This window comes from Canis aureus, chromosome 10 (assembly GCF_053574225.1).
Source record: "Canis aureus isolate CA01 chromosome 10, VMU_Caureus_v.1.0, whole genome shotgun sequence".
In the NCBI taxonomy this organism is placed as follows: Eukaryota; Metazoa; Chordata; class Mammalia; order Carnivora; family Canidae; genus Canis; species Canis aureus.
In genome coordinates, this window is record NC_135620.1 from 55,492,442 (window position 1) to 55,515,000 (window position 22,559).

Genomic DNA, 22,559 nt, shown 5'->3' on the forward strand with positions numbered 1-22,559 from the left:
TAATTCCCTTTGATTTGAAGTTTCCTTTCACTTCAGTATGATAACTTAATAAACTTTTTAGAGATAGCAGTGGTCCAAGTATGTTGTAAGAAAAAGTTTGATTTCACTATGTGGTAATTGAATTTTTCAGAAGTGTGGTTCAGCTTTGATTTTTGTCAGTGTGTTAATTGCTATAATGATTTAGTCCCCTTTCCCTTCTATTTCTTCTCTGCCATGGTGAGCTTATATTGCCTAGTACACTAAAAATCAACACCGGAAATAACTGCTTCTTCAGTGTAAGGAAATGGTTAGTCTATATTTAGGATGTGGCAGGTGTTTGTCTTTGTCAATTATTAGCCTTAATTGTGACAGATGGTTAAGAAAAGAATAATTTTACAACTTGGTTTTCAAAAAAAAGTTTTAAAAGATAATTAGATTGTGTCTACTTGGGGCTTACCTTGTCAATCTAGCTGAATAACAAGTAAAAGATGAAAAGCTTTTTCAAAGATGAAATTCTACCAAACAAAATAAAAGCATGGTTGGCATTTACATATTTTCCTTTAGGGATTCCATATGATATGTTTTGCTAATATTCTTTTGCAAGACACTAGATTTTGCCTAGAATATGGGAGAGCTAGAATTGGGTTACTGTAAGCAGGCTAGATCTTAAAAGTACTCTATTGGAAGGAAATTATCTCCTGTCTCTTAGGAATTATAAGCCAATTTATAGGTAGTAACCATGGGTTGTTCAAAAGAAAGAATGGATTTGGTCATTATGTGGTTTAATAACTCTATAAAAGTAAAAAGTCATTTTTAAAATCCCCCTAAGTAAAAATTGAAGCAAGCTTCTCATTCAGAAAAATATGGTATACATTCAGATATAGAAACCAGCAATATCTTTCGCTCTGAACGCCACCAGAATGTCTAAATTATGCATTATCGGTACCCCTACTGGACCTGAACTATAAATAGAAAAAGATACAAAAGAAATGGAACCGTATGGAGAAAGTTTAAGAGAATGGCAGAGGAGAGACAGACAAGAAGTAGAGTTGTCTTCATGGCAAATCCTTTTAAGTTTTTGAAGTCTTTGAAGAACACAAAAGTTTCTTGTTGCTGGGTTCTAGATTGAACAGACTATGATTGTTAATTCTTATGAACAGAGTGAAGTATTCTTTTTAATTATTGATTTTTTTCCCCTTAGGCTCAGATAGTTAATAATAGATCGTCTGGAAGATGGACCCACCGATACTACTCAGCCAACAAAAATGTTACTTGTAGAAATTGTGACAAATGTGGCCATTTATCGAAAAACTGCCCCCTTCCACAAGTATGTGAAATACATAATGTTTCTTTCTACATTGTTAAAAATCAAAATCTTAAGAGTGAACCCTTGTAACCTTAGAATTCAAATCTTGCATAATATATGTGTAAATTTCACTTTACATTTTCAGGTAGGTCACAGCCTAAAATAGTAGCAGAAAGGGAACAGTGAAGTTAGAGTCCAATAAACCTGGAATCAACTTTAGATTTTTCCATTGATAGGTGCACAACCTTAGGCAAATCATTTTACTCTTTGTGCCTCTGTTTTCTTGTCTATAAAATGAGATTAAATTAGACAATTCCTGAGACCCTCTCACTTCCCAACCTTCTACTTTATAAGACAGCTTGTTTCACTGCAGGATGATTTTCATTGTTAGAAATCTTTCATTGTAGAAATGTTAGAAAGTTAACATTTTAAGTATTTATAAATGTTTATTGCTGTAAATTATGTTAAACAGCTACATCAATCTTTGGATGTTCTCTGAGACATAAAGAATTATCAAGAAACATTCCTTCCATTTACCTACAGCTTCTTCCAAATGAATGTCTTTCAGATGTTTAAGACAGCTCTTAGGGTTCCTCTATATCTTTGGTCCTCCAGCAAAGCAGCCTTTTTCAGTGTCTGTTCCTCCTATGACTTAGCTTCCGGAACCTTCTCATCCCACTTTCTTTCTCAGGCACAATCTGCTTTTTTAATGTTCCTATAAGACAAGGCATAAGAAATAGACACCAGTTGATAGTACATGCACAATAAGCCTTTTTGGCAACCACAGAATACAGATAGCTTGTGTTAAAGCTCTGATTTCAGACATTTTGTTTGATTTTTATGGTATGTTCAAGATTTGACCTTCATTGGAGTCTCCAATTAGAAATAACTTTTTATGGAATTTTACAGAAAAAAATTAATCTTCTAATTGACACCGAACTATTTTGCTAAAGAGATTTTCTGTTTGCAACCTAGAAAGTCCGCCCCTGCTGTCTCTGCTCTGAGAGAGGACACCTCCAGTATGCCTGCCCAGCCCGCTTTTGCTTAGGCTGTTCTTTGCCTATGTCTTCCACTCACAGATGTCTTGAAAGATCATCCTGGAGAAAGCGATGTGACCGATGTGATATGATAGGCCATTATGCTGATGTGAGTATCCTGCATATAACTAACTTGTTGGGCTTTGGGGGCAGTGTGCCAATTTGTAACTATTGGGCAGCCTACCTAAAGGAATGTTTATTCTCTACCATATGTAGCGATAGCCATATCGCTTGGTTACTTTGATTACTACTAAATGGTTACTACTTTGGTTACTACTAAATGGTTCATCAGGAGGCAGCATCAAGAAATATTGTAAACCCATGCTTGTCCCCTTTGCTTAAAGTGCTTGCCAAGTAAAGTTGAAATAAAAGAGATATGTAATAAATAATGTGTAAAATTTATACCTATTCATGTATAGTTAGATGAAAATATGTACCCACTTAGCAATTGTATACAAAGGTCTATATGAAGCTTGGCTTCATGCTGCTTATTGATGGTTCTTGCTGATGTAATAGTCTTAAATAAGAAAGACAAAACCACCAATACTTTAGATCTGCTTATCTTAGTTCTTTTTTTAGATTAAAAAAAAAAAGTCATTTAGAAGACATTCAGTTACGTGTAGCACATTAAATTTTAGTGCATCATTATTTTGGACATCATTATTTTGGACATCCTGAAAATATGTACCCACTTAGCAGTTGTATACAAAGGTCTATATGAAGCTTGGCTTCATGCTGCTTATTGATGGTTCTTGCTGATGTAATAGTTTTAAACAAGAAAGACAAAACCACCAATACTTTAGATCTGCTTATCTTAGTTCTTTTTTTAGATTTAAAAAAAAAAACAAAAGTCATTTAGAAGACATTCAGTTACGTGCAGCACATTAAATTTTAGTGCATCATTATTTTGGACATCCGTATCATATGGGGTTTAGTCAAGATCTCAAAGACTAGAAGGGCTATAGAAGTTAGTTTTTTTTTTTTTTTTTTAAAGTAAGAATCTTTTCCTTTTACTTTGTACTTCCCAAAGGCATGATACAAAACACAAACATTTGTCAATTTTATTTATATTGGAGTGTACCTATGTCTTTTGTCTAAAGAAAGTGATAGAGCTTCCTATTGAGATGAATTTCAAATTAAAACATAGTAGAATATGACTGTTTGGTATATATGTTTCTCATGTAAATATATCAGTTCTAAATTATAATTTCTAAAGTATCTTTTTAAACAATAAAAATAAGGTCACTATCCTGTACATTGTCCTACTACCTGATTTTTTTCTGCTTTAATTCCTTATGAATGCATCTCTACATTAACTCATAAAGATCTACCTGTCCGGGATCCCTGGGTGGCGCAGCAGTTTGGCGCCTGCCTTTGGCCCAGGGCGCGATCCTGGAGACCCGGGATCGAATCCCACATCGGGCTCCCGGTGCATGGAGCCTGCTTCTCCCTCTGCCTGTGTCTCTGCCTCTCTCTCTCTCTCTGTCTCTCTGTTACTATCATAAATAAATAAAAAATTTTAAAAAAAAAGAAGAAAAAAGAAAAAAAAAAGATCTACCTGTCCAATGGCTAACTTTTCTGCCACCATATGGATATACCAATTTACCTAGCAAGTTCTCTACCAATATATCTAGATTTATAGTTAAAACCCATTTTTTTAAGCAAACAGTGCTACAGTATATATTTGTATAAGTGTGTAGATGTGTGCAAGATTATTTCAGTAAATTGGATTCCAAGTGGGATTGTGTAATTAAAGGATATGTACATTTATATCTGGATAAATATTGTCAGATTGCTCTTTTAAAAGCAATGGGGATGCCTGACTGGCTCAGTCAGTAGAGTATGTAACTCTTGATCTTGGAGTTGTAAGTTCAAGCCCCATGTTGAGTGTAGAGATTACTTAAAAATAAAATATTTAAAAAATAATAATAATAAATAACTAAATAACTAGATAAATGGTGGTACCACATGCCACATGTTTTTAAGAGTGCTCTCAACAGGGCGTCTGGGTGGCTCAGTCCATTAAGCGCCTGCCTTCAGTTAAGCATCCACCATTGGCTCAGGTTATGGTCTCAGGATCCTGGGATCTAGCTAGCCCCATTGGTCTCCCTACTCAGCAAGGAGTCTTCTTCTCCCCCTTCCTCTGCCCCTCTTCCTGCTCAAGCATACTCTTATGCGTGTGCTCTCTTTCAAATAAATAAAAATCTTAGAAAAAGGAATGCTCTCAACCCTATGATTGATCTTTTAAAATTTTGGCCAATCAGGTAAGGAGAAAATGATATCTTACTGTTTTTAATTGTATTTCTTAGGCAACTAGTGATGTTGGCTAACATGTGGCTCTCAAGATTAGATGAAGAGATAGAAGCTGTTATTTCATTACAAAGTAGCTTAAACTGGGGTGCCTGACTGGCTCAGTCCATAGAGCTTATGACTCTTGATCTTGGGGTTGTGTGTTCAAGCCCTATGTTGGGTGTAGAGATTATGTAAAATAATTAAATCTTTAAAAAAAAAAAAAAAAAGGTAGATTGGGGCACCTGGGTGGCTCAGTTGGTTAAGCATCCAACTCTTGGTGTCAGCACAGGTCATGATCTTTGGGTTGTGAGATTGAATCCCACATGGGGCTTGAGATTCTCTGCCTCTGCCCATTCCCCTGCTCACGCTTACTCGCTAACTTGCTCACTAGCTCTCAAATAAATAAATAAAATCTTTTTTTTAAGTAGCTTAAACTTATTCTTAATATTTACTATGTCTTAAAAATAAAAATCCCAAATTGTCCTAGTTTTATAGTACTGTACTCTGCATTACACTGTCAATTATAATTTTTTAGGCAGATTTTCTAGTTTGGCAGTTACACTTAATGGCATATTTCTTTACTCTTTTCTTCTGAAAAGCTCTTACAAATATGGTCTTATTTGCCTGTGATAACAGAAGGGTCTCAGATATTATCATGAGCACTTTTTTTTTTTTTAATAAGAAACTGTAGTACAGAACAGTTAAGAATAATTTGTAAAAGGGTATATAATCAGCTCTGAATTAAATCTGTAGTCCATTCTGCTTAACTTCTTAATTTTGGCCTCGAATGTATGCTAAACTCTTTATCTAAAATGGCCTTGAGGATTAATAATAGCCTCAGTGAATGTAAGTTTTTAAGATAGTGTTAGGCTGTGGCCGACTTCAGAGAAGGCAGCATCCTTTCCCCTAAATCTGCCAAGATCTAACTGTTGGGTGTTGGGGTTTTTTGGGGGGTTTTTTTGTTTTTGTTTTTGTTTTTTGTAATTACATGGTGAAGGCTCTGGACAATAATTGATCTTTTTCTAGTCTACCCACCATGTATAGGATTCTCTTGGAGCTCAATCAAACCTGGACTTCACTGACCCCATCTGAAGAAGCTTATAGTCCTTCCACCATTCCAGAAGTGCTTCATGAGGATTCACTTAGAAGCAGAATCCTTCTGGCCTCAGGTTGCTGGAACAATTCATCCAGTCCCATACATGCTTTAAATTTGTCTCAAAACCTGGCCCTCCACAGAAAATATTGTTTTCCCTGCAACCCTCTCAAATGCTTGCTGCCCACTCTTTCCTGACCTACGTACCAGAATTAGGTTGATTAGGATGAAAGTCTTTCTTGCCCACTATGGCTGCCTCTAAGATATTACTCCTCCCTCTTTATGTGGATAATTCAGGTTTATTTAAGGCCCATACCCTCAAACAGTACTGTCTTCCCTTCTTTGTCATTTTCATCTTCCCACCTGCTGGACTCGCTGCTCATTCACAGAGGATTTCTGAAGCCCTGGGTTATTATAGGTACCCTACCTTCTTATCAGTTAAAGAGATTAAGACACTTCCATTTTTACTTTATACATCCCTGTAGCCACACCACTGATCTCTGTAATGCCAGAGTACCAGTTATATGTACAAAGAGAATCTGTTACAAAAACTGATGAGTCATATCATATTTGTGCTGTAATGACTTTTCCTGAACCCTGCTTGGAAAATGCTTCATATGTTAACTACTGCATAAAAGTAATTTGGTTAAAATTCCAGAGTTTTATAATGTAAAGGATAGAAAGATGGCTCAAGGCCTGCTAAAGTTAACCTGTATCAGTGATAACTTCCAAAGGAAAGAGAATCTGCAGTGTGGAAAGAATCCCAATTCTGAGTGCCATAGATTCTCCTCTTGTCAACAATTTTTAAACATTACAGAAAACTTTATTTTTAAAATTTTTTAAAAAGATTTATTTATTTATTTATTTATTTATTTATTCATTCATTCATTCATTTATTTATTTATTTATTTCAGAGAGAGCGCATACAGGAAGGAGAAGAAAAGAAGCAGATTTCCTGCTGAGCGTGAAGCCAAACATAGGCTCAGTCTTTTTTGGGGGGGGGGTTGGGGGGGCTCAGTCTTTCTTATGACCCCTGAGATCAAGACATGAGCCAAAATTAGGAGTTGGATGCTCAACCGACTGAGCCACGCAGGCACCCCTTAAATATATACAGAAAATTTTAAAATGTGTGAACATGTCTTACACACATAATCTCATTCTGTAAGATATATCTGACATTTCCAAGATAATAATAACTATAATTAATTACAGTGGTTTAAGCACTGTGCTAAATGCATTACTAACTAGGGAAGGGGGAGTACTTTTTTCACTGCTGTATTCTCAGCACATAATAGGTGCTCTGTAGATATTTGTGATTGTGTCATTTATGTAATCATCACAACTACTGTACCAGATAGATACTGTTTAATGCTTCCATTTTACAATGGGAGCACAATCGGTTAAGCATCCCACTCATGGTTTCAGCTCAGATTATAAGATGAGCCTTGTGTCTGGTTCCACACTCAGTGCAGAGTTTGCTTGAAATTCTCTCTTCCTCTCCTTCTGCCCCTTCTACTAATGCTCTCTCTCTCTCAAGTAAATAAATTTTAAAAAGAAGAAGAAAACTTAAACATTGTAAGGTTAAGCTTTCCCCAAGGTCTCAAAGTTAAAGTGATGCTATGCTTCATAAATGTACATGGAGGAAGCTCACCTGCTAACATTCTAGGAGTTGTCAGTTTAACTCCTGCTCCAAAGATCCCTCAAATTTCTGTCTTAAGCATGCAGATATTATATTTAAAATCTCAATATTTATAAAACAGATGAAAAAATTTTCCATGAATGCCTGAGTGGCTCAGTGGCTGAGCATCTGCCTTTGGCTCAGGGTATGATCCTGGAGTCCCAGGATTGAGTCCCACATTGGGCTCCCTGAGGGAGCCTACTTCTCCCTCTGCCTGTGTCTCTGCTTCTCTCTCTCTGCATTTCTCATGAATAAATAAATAAAATCTTTAAAAAAATTTTTTTTCCAAATAAAAAGAAGTAATGGTTTAAGTTTTCAGCTCTTTTTTTTTTTTTTTAGATTTTATTTATTTATTCATAGACACAGAGAGAGAGGCAGAGACACAGGCAGAAGGAGAGGGAGAAGCAGGCTCCATGCAGGGAGCCCGACGTGGGACTCAATCCTAGGTCTCCAGGATCACACCCCAGGCTACAGGCGGCGCCAAACCGCTGCACCACCGGGGCTGCCCAAGTTTTCAGCTCTTTAAACAACCTCTGAGGATCAGCAGGGGAGCATACAATGTTGATTTTCAGCCAAAGAGCAATGTCTGTGGTACCAGAGAACGTACTTTTTTTTTTTTTTTTTTTTTTTTTTTAATTCATGAGAGACACATAGAGACAAGCAGAGACATAAGCAGAGGGAGAAGTAGGCTCCCTGCGGGGAGCCTGATGCGGGATTCAGTCCCAGGACCCCGGGATCACAACCTAAGCCAAAGGCAGAAGCTCAACCATTGAGCCACCCAGGCTCCCCCAGAAAACAATACTTATATGTAGAATAAGAGATGATCCTGGTCTCAGCAGTCTTTACTGATTTTTGAGCTGTCACCCTTTTCCATTAAAGCATAATGACTGAGTTCATCAGTTTTTGGTATAACAAACCCAAACTTCCTAAATTTTCTTCCTTCAGCAACTTTTTTTTCAAATTCCTGCTTAATCCTCTCTCTCCCAGTCCTAGCAGTAACTCCTTTAATGTAATCATCATGCACAAGAACCAAATACCATCCACTAGTAGAAAGCTCAGCATTAGAGTCACTCCTTCAAGTCAGGTTTTTAAATGCAGTGGGAAAAAAGAATTTGTAGGACATATTTCACTTGATTCCCTTCTTTAAACATTTGATGGTGTGAAAACATGCTCTCTTAAGTATCAGCAACATAGTAAACTTTAGAGCCCAAAAGTTTCTTTTAAAAATGAGAACTCAGTATAAACTGTAGACTTTCACAGACATCAGTGATCAGTAAATGTTTCTTCAAGAAATATATACATAAAATAGAAAACTAGTATCTGTTTAATTTTGGTGATTTTTTTAAATAAGATTTTATTTAATTATTTGAGGAGTGGAGAGAGCAGGAAGAGAGACAAGCAGATTTTGCACTGAGCACAGAGCCCACTGTGGGGCTCAATCCTATGATCCCAAGATCCTGACCTGAGCCAAAATCAAGAGCTGGCTGCCCAACAAACTAGGCCACCCGATGCCCCAATGTGATTTTTGTTTTTTAAGTTAGTTTAATATTGAGGATTTCCAGTAGGAAATGTAAAGTATCTGGTACAAATGTCTTGTAGTTATCACTTCATGCTTATATAATAAGTGAACAGTTATTGAATATAGTTTTTATCCAGGTAGTTATTTAAGAAAAGGGCATTTATCTTATCTTTAGTCAACTCCAAGAAACATAGAATGGTATACATATGCCTTTTTCCTCTTATCCTTTCCCTACTTTTATTGAGATAACTACTGACCAGAAATAAGACTGATTGAAACACAATTATTGGGACACTTGGGTGGTTCAGCGGTTGAGCGTCTGTCTTCAGCTCAGGGTGTGATCCCAGGCTCCAGGATCGAGTCCCTCATCGGGCTCCCTGTGAGGAACCCACTTCTCCCTCTGCCTATATCTCTGCCCTCCCCCTTGTGTCTCTCATGAATAAATAAATAAAATCTCTTAAAAATTAAATACAATTATTGAGCTGAATAACTGAATCAAGTTTTTGAATTAAAGACTTCCTTAATTCATTTTGTTTTGTGTAATAGTGATTAGGTGTACATTTATTCAAAAATACTTATACCGTTTAATCACCCAAATAAACTTTTTATATTTGTTTATCAAAAATTTGCTGGTTGCCTACTACATACCAGGCAATATTCCAAGTACTAAAGAAATAAAGATGAATAAGTCATGGTCCCTGCCTTCAAGTAGCTCAGAGTATAAGAAAGGTAGACATGTGAAAGAACAACATAAAAGTGATGTGATGGAAAGGACACCAGGATGGTGAAAATTAAGTGAGAGAATATCAAAAGACTAAGCTTGGTGACTTGCAAGCAATAGATATCTGACAGGTGTAAAAAATGACTTAGACCGGGACGCCTGGGTGGCTCAGCAGTTGAGTGTCTGCCTTTGGCTCAGGGCGTGATCCTGGAGTTCTGGGATCAAGTCCCACATCGGGCTCCCTATGAGGAACCTGCTTCTCCCTCTGCCTATGTCTCTGCCACTCTCTCTGCCTCTCATGAATAAAAAAAAAAAAAAAAAAAAAAAAAGACTTACACCATAGGAGGGAGCCAAGAAAATGTGCCTATAATAACATGTCACTTGTTTCTGGAAATATCAACTCTAAAGTAATGCCATAGGAACCCTTGATCCAGGCTAAGGGAATTTTCCTGTGATCATATGGCTTGAAACATACACACACATCAGTATCTTCTGAGCACTTACTTGCTTGCCTTCCTGCTCTTACATTCAAAGACAAGGCAGATTGAGGAAGGACATCTATAGCCATTCTTGGACTGTTTCTCCTTTTTGGAGCCATTCTTGGACTATTTCTCCTTGAACTATCTCTTCCACTCATGGAGAGCCACTTTTCTATTGTATCATAATTTAATGCATTGCTTTAACCCTGGAAAGAATGATTCACAGAATCTGACCACTTCTCATTTCTACCGCTATCCCCCTAGCATAAGCATAAGTGAGCATCTACTGCCTGGATTATTCTAATAGCTTCCTGGAGCGGTTCCCTGCCTCCTTGTCCCTTTATATTCAATTTTCATAGTTGGTTAGAGTAATCCTATTTATCTATTTATTTATTTATTTAGATTTCATTTTATTTATTTTATTTTTAGAAAAGTTGGGGAGGAAGGACAGGGGAAGAAGGAGAGAGAGAATCTTAAGCAGGCTCCATGCCCAGTACAGAGCGCAGCTTGGGGCTCAATCTCAAAACCCTGATATCATGACCTATGCCAAAACCAAGAGTCAGATGCGTGACTGACTGAACCACCCAGGCACCCCTAAAGATTTTATTTTTAAGTAATCTCTACATCCAATGTGGGACTTTAATTTACAACCCCAAGATCATGCATGCTCTACTGACTTGGCCAGCCCAGGTATCCAGAGTAATCCTTTTAAAACATAACTCAGATTATATCAATCCTCTATCCAAAAACCTTCAATATGACTTTGAGTCTCTCCCAGAGTAATCACCAATGAGGCCATATGTGATCTAGCTTCTTGACCACATTTCCTATAGTAATCCTTTGCTTACTCTACCTGGTCTTGTTGCTTTTCTTTAAAAGACCAAATATATTCTTGCCCCTACCTGCTGTTCTCTGTGCTAGGTATCCAGGTATTCACAATGACTCATCTCCTTCATACCTTTACACAAATATCTCCTTTGTGGACAGGCCTTCCCTGACCACCTTAATTAAAATAGTATCTCCAACATTCCCTGTGCTTTGTTTTCCTCTGTAACGCTTGTATCATACACTCTGTGTATTTTTCTGGCTTGCCTATTTAGAATGTAAACTCTGTGTCTGTTTTCAGATATGTTCAATGATGTATCTCCAGCTTCTGGTGGAGTGCTTCATCCATATAGGAGCTCAGCAAGGTTATTGAATAAGCAAATTAGTGAATTAGGGGCAACAGACCCCACTTACCTACCTACCATTCAGTCATGTTGTGAAAGTTGTCAGATCCTGCACATTGATTGGAAATTCTCAGCTTGACTCATTAAGAGTTAGGCATCTCTCAATAATATTTAAATCAAGTTTCAACAAGTTTTCCAAAAGCTGTAATACCTATAGTATGCATAAAATAAAATGAGATATGTAAGGCAAAGGAAATCCTTTTTCTTATTTTCCCTCCCACTACCTTAAGAAGCCGTTCGACTTTCTTTAGTATTTTCTTCAATGTCTTCATTTGAAATTACTATTATAAGTATTGATGCAGTCCTGTGTTTTTGGTTTATCAACCCTCAGCTTTCATATGGAAAAATTCTCATCTATCACTTTGTGATGGAATATATTATATCATCTTTTTCAGTGCCTTAAAAAGATTCAAGGAAAGGAAAAATAAAGCTAAAATTCTGATAATCTTTTACAATTCAAATAATCATAAACTAATTTTCCTGCCAAACTTAACTGAAGTCAAGACAAAAAGTATATCATTGTAATAGATTGGTATGAATGTTCATATAAGTATGTAGTTCTGCTGACACCTTAATATTATAACTTGAATATAAAGAAAAGAAAATATGACTTGGGTTAGAATACTTTATTTCTCTTTTATAGCATTTTCATGTTGTTTAAACATAACATTAGACCAAGGGGTCATGACTAGGATTGATTGATTGATTGATTTGCTTAATAAAAAATAATTGTTGAATAGGCTTATAAAATGCTTATTTACCTGAGAGACCAGAATACCCCCAAGGAAGTTAAGTAGATTCTGTGCTTGGAGGTCTCTTATCCTCTTGATTGGTATATGCAAAACTCATGATAATGTTAGTGAAAATTCATATGTGTTCATTGTTCAGGGAGTAAATCCTGGAATTAGTAATTAATAATTCATTGGAACTGTTCCCAAACCACCTAATAAATGAATATCTGAAACTTTTCATGGTTTTATATATATATTTACTAAGCAAATATATATATATATAAATAACCTTAGAGGGTAGAAGGTTTTAACTGAAGGTGTGTAATTTAACATGGTTATAGTTTGAAGGAGAACCAGTCCTTATTTTGAAATTGTACTAAATGGTATCCTTTCAAGTCATCTGTGACTAACCAATACAATTTCCCCCAGTCTCTGCAACTCTTCCTGTAGCATATGCTTCATTACTTAACACTAGTCACTTTCAGTAGACCTAGCAGACTGAGAGCAGGTTTACATTTTCTTTATAAAAATTATAAGAATAACTGTGGAGGATAAAGACAGTTCCCTTTCTCCAGACCCCTGACTTCCACCAAAACAGGGGAAGGATTGTCTCCGTATAGTCTACCAAAATTAACAGCCCTAAAAATTAAAGAAATAAATAAACTTTAGTTTTTCATTGAGATTTTTATGGGACTTAGGTATGAACTTTTCAGTGCAGTCACATTGGGAAGACATGAGTCTTTGAGAAATGCAAAAGCAGACCACTGGGAAGTGTATTCAATTTAAAACTCATTATACCCCTCACCTTTTCTTTTTTTCTTTTTCTTTCTTTTTTTTTTTCTTTTTCTTTTTCTTTTTTTTTTTTTTAATTTTCAGTCCAAGTATAAAAGCCCATATAAAGTTGGACTTGAATTTGACTGTTAGGTCCAATAAGAGGGCAAAGGCTGGGACATAGTTATCTAAGTTATGAATTTGGGGAATGAAATTGAGGAAATTAGATTCTCATTAACACCCAGAAGGCTAAAAGTTTTATTTACTAAGCATTACAGACTAAGGTCACCTTCCCTGGACTATATAAATCTCATAGTTTTCTTTCTCTTTCTTTTTTTTTTTTTTTTTTAGCTTTTATTTATCTGAGAGAGAAAGACCACACATGAGCTAGGGGCGGGGGAGGCAGGGAGAGGGAGAGAGAGAAGTGGACTCTCCGCTCTGAACATGGAGCCTGACTTGGAGCTCGATACCAGGACTGGACCCCAAGATCACAACCTGAGTCAAAGTCAGATGCTTAACTAACAACTCAGTCACCCAGGCGCCCCTCATACAGTTTTCTGAATTCTAATAATCTCCCTCAAATTGTCCATAGTGAAGGAAAATACAGCAACTAAGAATGATTTTCAACCTGTAAAAGTATTCAAGGACTTAATTATGGACATCTCTCTTTGCCAGTTTACTCATCTTAAAGACAGCACTGTTTTCTTCAATTTTGTACTAATTAAATTACTTAGGTATTCCATTTAAAAGGTACACCTGTTTCCTCTTGAAAATTTACAGATGTCTGTAGAATGATTCTATTTCAGTAAAAAACAAAATGAGTGACACCTGGATAGCTTGGTTGGTGGAGTACATGACTCTTGGTCTTGGGGCCATGAGTTCAAGCCCCACATTGAGTGTAGAGATTACTTAAAAATAATAATAACAAATAGGGCACCTGGGTGGTTCAGTGGTTGGGCATCTGCCTTTGGCTCAGGTTGTGATCCTGAGGTACTGGGATCAAGTCCTGCATTGGTTGGGCTCCCCATGGGGAGCCTGCTTCTTTCTCTGCCTATGGGTCTGCCTCTCTCTCTGTGTCTCTCATGAATAAATAAATAAAATCTTTTAAAAAATAAATAACAAAATATTTTTTAAAAAATGAGCTTTGTGCTTGTGTGTATATATACATACACATATGTATGTATATTTATGAACAAAATACATGTGTGTGTATATATATATATAATATATTCATTTATGAACAAAAGAGATAGAAGAATGCGTACCAAGCTGGTAGGCTACTAACATTAGATTTTTAACATTAGATCCCATTATCAGGATCTGGATAATGGATTGGAAGAGGGCTAGGAGACATGCTATTAGCTTTGCCTTTGTCTTTTTATTGTATTGTTTCCTTTGTTTACAAACAGATCATGATTTCTGTAAGATTTCAACTTAATAACAAGTGTGATCTTGCCATGTTGTACAGCCTTACATTTATAAGAATCTGGGACAATCGGAATGGCCTTTTAATGAAGTAGATAACAGTTTTCATTGGGATAAACCATCCATACTTTGCAGACCTTTATAATTAAAACTCCCTCCCTATTCCTCACAAGCCAGACCTCTGAGAAAACTAAATTTTTCCATGAGTGGTTTATCAGAGACCTATACAGTCCTTGGCAGATACCACCTCAGTACCCAATACTAGCCAGATTGACATGTCTCTCTTTTTTAAAAAAAAAATTTTTAGGATGAGCTGATAGAAAAAAAGTTAAGGCATATATGAAGGAACTGGTAGATTAAAAAATGAATCAGACATGACCCCAAATGAAATAAACTCATTATAAGAAATAGGAGGAAAATTGAGAAAATCCCAATTCAGTTTTCACATTGTGAGTAGAGAAGAAGTGATCCAAAGCAAAATGAACAAAAATTCTGATTAAGAGAGCATGCACCCAATATGTGAGAGAAAAAAATACCACATCTAGACATATGCTAGTGAAATGTCTTAATGTCATACAAACGAAAATCACACAGACATCCAGACAGGAAACACACACACACACACACACACACACACACACACAACATCAAGTTTGCATCAAACTTCTCCTGTGCAATACTAAATGCCAGAAGGCAGTAGAGCAATCCCTAGAGGGTAGAGCATTCTGAGAAAAATAGATGACATGGCCAAGCTGTTGTTCATTTATGAATTTAATGAAAAAATCAGAATAAAATTAGCAGCAATGAACACTGAAACTAGGAAGCATAACGTACATGTATGAATATTTCCTACTGATCTGTTTTTAAACTTATTAATATTAGAAAAAATTCTTTCAAAAATGTAATTTGAAAGCTATAAGGTAGATCATAGATAATTGCAATAAAATGAAGCTTATTTTAATTACAAGAAGAAAAATAAGCCATATAAATTTTAGATTACTAATTTAAAATGAGGTAAAAGAAAAATATCAAGTGATAGGAAAAAAATGGAAGCAGCAAGAATGCATAAAAACACAAGTATGAGGATAAAATAGGACCAGACATATCAATTATCACAATAAATAAATGGATTAAGTGCTCTTATTAGAAAACAAAGACACCAATGTCAGAGACCATAAAAGAAAAGAGAGAATAGATGTAACTTTAAAAAAAAATGTCCATCCAAAGAGACCATTAATGAAATTAAATGACAGACCACAACTTAGGAAAGGCTTTTATAAAATACATGATAGGATAGTTATAATATAGAAAAAGCTCTTACAAATTAATAGAAAGAAAGAAAAATGTTTTAGAATAATGTTAGAGAAGTTGTGCTAGACACGGATGTACATTTGAATAACCTTTCTGGAGTTCAGTGATGGATGTTTTCAAAGGTACATCTATAAAAATATTCATCTCAGAATTGTTTATAATAATGAAAATTAGAAGCAACCCCCAAATTTAACATCCTAGCTCATTTAAGCAACTTAACAGTACATCCCATATAATGGAATACTCTTCAGCTATTTAGAAAACAATGTAGGGATCCCTAGGTGGCGCAGCGGTTTGGCGCCTGCCTTTGGCCCAGGGCGCGATCCTGGAGACCCGGGATCGAATCCCACATCGGGCTCCCGGTGCATGGAGCCTGCTTCTCCCTCTGCCTGTGTCTCTGCCTCTCTCTCTCTCTGTGTGACTATCATAAATAAATAAAGATTTAAAAAAAAAAAAAAAAAAACAATGTAAGGGGCACCTGGGTGACGCAGTTGGTTAAGCATTGGACTCTTGGTTTCGGACTCTTGGTTTTCAGATCTCAGGGTCGTGAGACTGAGCTCACATCCGGCTCCACACTCAACACAGTCTGCTTTTTTTCCCGTCTCCTTCTGCCCTCCCCCTTCCTCTAATATAAATAATAAAATAACACTTTTTAAAAAATTTTAAATGATATAAAAATTAATATTGAAATCAAAGTTACTACACTTGACGGGATGAGCACTGGGTGTTATTCTGTATGTTGGTAAATTGAACACTAATAAAAATTATTTTATTAAAAAAAAAGAAATCAAAGTTACTAGTACATTAAGTGAAATGCATAAATTACAAAACAGTATATGCAATATAATCCTATTTCCTTACAAATACACACATTTATATATATAGATTTGCAAGGAAAAAAATTTGGAATGAAATATTCTAGGGACACCTGGGTGGCTCAGCAATTGAGCATCTGCCTTCAGCTCAGGGCATGATCCCAGGGTCCGAGGATTGAGTCCTGCATTGGGCTCTTTGCGAGAAGTCTACTTCTCCTTCTGACTATGTCTCTGCCTCTCCTGTGTGTCTCTCATGAAAAAATAAATAAAATCTTTTAAAAAAAAATTCCAAAATGTTTACTATAACTATGTCAAGAATTATAGGTTTTTAAAATTTCTTTATATATAAATATATTTTTAAAGGTTTTTATTTATTTATTTTAGAGAGAGTGAGAGAAAGCATGGGGAGGGGCAGAAGGAGAGGGGAAAAAAATTTGCAAGTAGACACCTCACGGGCTCAATCTCTTGACCCTGAGATCACAACCTGAGCCAAAATCAAGAGTTGGATGTTAAATTAAGTGTGCCACCCAGGTACTCCACTATTCCTTATATTTTTATAGTGCACATATATTCATTTTATAATTTTTTTTAAAGATTTTAATTATTTATTCATGAGAGGCACAGAGAGAGTGAGAGGCAGAGACAAAAGCAGAGGGAGAAGCAAGCTCCATGCAGGGAGCCTGACGTGGGACTGGATCCTGGGACTCCAGGATCATGCCCTGGGCCGAAGGCAGGCTCTAAACTGCTGAGCCACCCAGGGATCCCCTCATTTTATTATTTTTTACCTTGATATTTAATGTGCAATATTCTATTACTGCTTATAAACATTTTAGAAATGGTATCGTCAGTAACCAATCTAGCCTATATTCGTTCTTTTTTTTAAGATTATATTTTTAATCTCTACACCCAACATGGGGCTCAAATTTAGAATCCCAAGATCAAGAGACACATACTCTATTGACTGAGCCAGACTGGCACCTCATTCTCCTTTCTTTAATAGTAAAATTGACTTTTTTTCTTTTGGTGTTCAGTTATATGAATATGTATAGATTCACATAAACCTGGGCAGCCTGGGTGGCTCAGCAGTTTAGCACTGCCTTCAGCTCCCAGGCCTGATCCTGCAGACCCAGGATCGAGTCCCACATTGGGCCCCCTGCAGGGAGCCTGCTTCTCCCTCTGCCTGTGTCTCTGCCTCTCTCTCTGTGTGTGTCTTTCATAAATAAATAAATAAATAAATAAATAAATAAATAAATAAAATCTTAAAAAAAAAGGAATAGATTCAAATAAACCCCACCATAATCAGAATACAGAACAGTTTAATCACCCAAAAAAAACTCCTTCATGCTATCTCTGTATAGTCACACCCTTCCTTCATCCAAAGCTTGCGGCAACCATTAATTCATTCTCCATTACTATCGTTTGTTTTCTCAAGAGTAAAATGGTATTTCATTCATGTAAATGAAGTCATGCCATTGTAAAGTTTTGAGCTTTACAAAGCTCAAAGAAGCTTTACCAGCTTCTTCCACTTATATGATATCTAGGAGGTTTCATCTGTGTTGTTCCAGGTAGTGTATTCCTTTGTAGCATACCATTGTATGGATGTATTACAGTTTGTTTATCCATTTATCCATTGAAGAACATTTGAGTTGTTTATAGTTGCTGACTATTACAAACAAGGCTGCTATGAATATTTGTTTATAGTTTATGTGTGAACATAGTTTTCGTTTCTTTAAGGTAAATTTCTAGGTGGAGATTGCTGGTTCTATGTATGTTTAACTTTATAAGAAGCTGCCATATTGTTGTCCAGAGCGGCTGAACCATTTTGCCTTCCTGCCAGCAAAGTGAGAAGTCCAATTGCTCTGTATCCTCATCAGCATTTGATATTGTCAGTATTTTTTATTTTAGACATTCTAATAGTTGTGTAGTATCTGTCCTGTTTAGTTTGCATTTGCCTAATGGCTAAAAACGTTGAATATCTTTTCATGTGCTTATTTGCTATCCTTATGTTCTTTTTGGTTAAGTGTCCAGATCCTTTCCTAGTTTTTAATTATGGTGTTTATTTTCTTTCTTTCTTTCTTTCTTTCTTTCTTTCTTTCTTTCTTTCTTTCTTTCTTTCTTTCTTTTCTTTCTTTCTTTCTTTCTTTCTTTTTCTTTCTTTCTTTCTTTCTTTCTTTCTTTTTTCTTTTCTTTTCTTTTCTTTTCTTTTCTTTCTTCTCTTTCTTTCTTTCTTTCTCTTTCTCTTTCTTTCTTTCTTAAAGATTTATTTATTTATTTATTCATGAGAAACACAGAGAGAGAGAGAGAGAGAGAGAGAGAGAGAGGCAGAGACACAGGCAGAGGGAGAAGCAGGCTCCATGCAAGGAGCCTGATGTGGGACTCGATCCATGGTCTCCAGGATCACACCCTGGGCTGCAGGTGGCGCTAAACCGCTGCGCCACCGGGGCTGCCCTCTTTTTTTTTTTTTTTTTTTAAGATTTTATTTATTTATTCATGAGAGACAGAGAGAGAGGCACAGACATAGGCAGAGGGAGAAGCAGGCTCCTTGCAGGGAGCCTGATGCAGGACTCAATCCCAGGAGCCTGGGATCACACCCTAAGCCGAAGGCAGACACCCAACCACCAAGCCACTCAGGCGTTCCTAAACACTCTTTATCTAACTGCAGTTAACAAAGACTAATGTGTATTTTTCCAAAATGTTTATTGTTTTATGTTTTGTATTCAGATCTGTGATCCATTTTGAGTTCATTTCTCTATAAAGTGTGAAGTTGGTTCATTTTTTTATGTATGGATGATCAGTTGTTCATCACCTTGGTTGAAAATGAGTTGCTTTACCTCTTTGTCAAAGATTAAATGGCCATATCTGTGGATTCATTTCTGGAGTCTATTCTATTGCATTAAGTATCTATTCCTCTCATCAGTATCACACTGTCCTGATTATTTATGGCTTTATATTAAGTGTTAAAATCAGATAACACGGATCCCTGGGTGGCTCAGCGGTTTAGCGCCTGCCCTCAGCCCAGGGCACGATCCTGGAGTCCCCGGATCGAGTCCCACATCGGGCTCCTGGTATGGAGCCTGCTTCTCCCTCTGCCTGTGTCTCTGCCTCTCTCTCTCTCTCTCTCTCTCTCTCTATCATGAATAAATAAATAAAATATTTTTTAAGAAATCAGATAACATGATTTCTTAAACTTTGTTATTATTTTATAAAATTAGTTTAACTATTCTAGTTCCTTTCCTTTTCCAGGTGTGCTTTAGAATAAGTCTTATGTAAATCCAAAAAAATCTTGATAGGACATTGATTGGTATTGTGTTCAGTCTCTTGATTACTGTGGAGAGAATGGACTCTAATATTTTGAGTCTTCCATCCATGAACATAGTATGTGGGTTCTATTTATTTAGGTCTTCAGATTCGCTTATCAGAGTTTTGTAATTATCATTATATACATTCTCTGCATATTTAGATTTATACTAAGTACTTCATTTTTCTTAGAACTATAGCAAATGGTATTTTTTAAATTTTGTTTTTCAATTGTTTATTGTTTGTATATAGAAAAAATGTGGAATAAAATATTCTGAAATGTTTGCAATAGTTATCTCAGGTGGTAGTATTACAGGTAACTTAATTTTTGTTTATCTGTATTTTCTGTCTTTATAATGAATATGTATTCCTTTTATAACATTTAATGTCATTCTTTTTTTTTTTTTTTTTTTAAGAAAAGGACAAGTTTTTAGACTAAAGCTACCATAGTACCAGCACAGCTTTGGAACTAAAGGTGATTACTATATGCCTGGCATATCCTGTATACTGTAAGATTCTTGGGACAAAATGAAAAGGAAATTTTCCCAGGGAATCCCTTGAGAATTGGAGAAGTAGAACTGGATATCAGGGAATAATTACAAATAAAAGGAGTTTAATATAGTTGGTTAAGATGAATCAGGATTACTTTCAGTAGTAATAAAATGATTTGTTCTAGGGACGCCTGGATGGCTCAGCGGTTGAGCATCTGCCTTTGGCTCAGGGTGTGATCCCGCAGTCCTGGGATCGAGTGCCGCATCGGGCTCCGCATGGAGCCTGCTTCTCCCTCTGCTTCTGTCTCTGCCTCTCTCTCTCTCTCTCATGAATGAATAAATAAAATCTTTTTTAAAAAAATGATTTGTTCTACTACCTATTTGTTATTTTTTTTAAAGATTTTATTTATTTATTCATGAGAGAGAAAGGCAGAGACAGAGGCAGAGGGAGAAGCAGGCTCCATGCAGAGAGCCTGATGTGGGACTCGATCCTGGGACTCCAGGATCACTCCCTGGGCCTAAGGCAGGCGCTAAAGCGCTGAGCCACCTAGGGATCCCCCTACTACCTATTTGTTATTTATAATGGACTTTGTATAATTGGTTTATAAATAAAGTTCTGAACTCCCATTTTAAAATATTTTACCTTTACTTTATCTCTTCTGAATCTAGTTTAAAACTTCTGGTACCTGCTAGTGGGTTTAGGAAAGCGATGTGGTATAGAAGGTATGAGAACTGGTTCACAGTTAATCCCAGAATGTCGGCACCAGTACCAAAGAGACAATGAAATCAGCTGGAGTTTTAATTGTTGTTCAGAGGAAGTTTGGGTTTTTTTTTTAGAAACAGGAGAGATCTGGGTGTGCCAAAGCTATAGAAAGAGGGAGTTAAGAAGCTAGACAGCAGGAAATAAGACCTTTCTTCACTTGTGTACATGGTTTATGTATTCACTACTAAAGTGGCTAGAGATTCCCCAAATTATTGAGTTCTGTTCCTCCAAGTTTCTCCTTTCTGATAGCCACTTTCTTAGCTTTCAGGTGGTAGCTGCCTGGCTATTATAAGAAAGGAAGGCAAGCGGGAAAGGCTAGTAAGGACACTGAGATTGTTATTATTTAAACCTTGTGGTAAAAAGAAATTAAGTAAGCTTTGAGTAAACTGAAGAAAGATATACACTTTAAGAGTGGCATGGAATACTTTTGTTTTTCGCCAATGACCAAGATATTTTAACTTTTTTTATTTCAAAATTTAACTATAAAATCTGAGAGCAGATTTATCTGATCACATATTCTTTGCTGTGTATTTTTGAACAACTAAGAGCATTACTGAGTGAGTGTGCCTTAGTTAAATGTAAAACGAGGTACATTGCACATGGTGCAGTTGTTGCTTATTGATGTTTCTGAATTCTTTTCCTTCTACAGAGAAAGTAGCTACAAGCAGCTTTATCCTGACAAAATCTATATTTTTAATTTGTCCTCTACTTTTGGGTCTTTTTTCTCACTGTCATTATCTATATCAATAGCTCATTTAAACGATGAATTTTCACATTCTCTTAGGTTGGGCCACATCTGAGTGTTGACTGTTTTGCAATAGATTTCACTTATTTCGACTACCTTATTGATGCCTTTTCCCCATGATCAGTTTTTGCATCAGAAGAATGGAGAGTGCTGAATTGTCATCATCATGGCAATAATTAATACAATTGAGTGTTTGCTATACATCAAGCATTGTTCTAATGCTTTATACTTACCAACTCTGTAACTGTTATAACAGCCCTTTAAAGAGGTACTGTTCAGGCACGTGGGTGGCTCAGTGGTTGAGCGTCTGCCTTTGGCTCAGGTCATGATCCCGGGGTCCTCAGATCAAGTCCTGCATCAGGCTCCCCATAGGGAGCCTGCTTCTCCCTCTGCCTATGTCTCTGCCTTTCTCTCTGTGTCTCTCATGAATAACTAAATAAAATCTTTTCAAAAAGTAGAAAAATTTAAAAATAAATAAAGAGGTACTGTTGTCTCCATTTTATCAGTGAGAAAACAGACATAGAGATGTATAACTTGCCCAAGATAGTAAATGGTAGAGTCAGGATTTGAATCCAACCATTTTGGCTCTAGAGTCATTGATTGTAGCCACTACATTATCATGCTTCATTATCTGACTCTTCGTATTGTTTACCTTTAGCTAACAACCAGCAGGCATACTACAAACATTATCAACTATTTGTAAAATAACCTATGTTACAGTAGTCTAGAATCAAGATCAAGATGTCCCCAAAAAGATGTGATTCTCCGATGTGAAAAAAAATGTTCAATGGTAATATGGTTGCTTGAGGTAACCCAGGGTACTGTCCATATGATTTAATTTTTGGCTGATTATTTTGATATAATTTCCTATAACAAT

The 22,559-nt window shown here is 36.3% G+C and overlaps 1 protein-coding gene across 3 annotated transcripts in view; it reads left to right on the forward strand.

Moving 5' to 3' along the window:
- Positions 1 to 22,559, forward strand: part of ZCCHC7 (zinc finger CCHC-type containing 7) — a 252,064-nt gene that overhangs the window by 198,959 nt on the left and 30,546 nt on the right. For all 3 annotated transcript variants that reach the window (XM_077912559.1, XM_077912558.1, XM_077912560.1), the window contains exons 4-5: positions 1,181 to 1,306; positions 2,261 to 2,431. In XM_077912559.1, the coding sequence (XP_077768685.1) occupies positions 1,181 to 1,306; positions 2,261 to 2,431 (297 nt within the window). The remainder of the gene's footprint in view (positions 1 to 1,180; positions 1,307 to 2,260; positions 2,432 to 22,559) is intronic.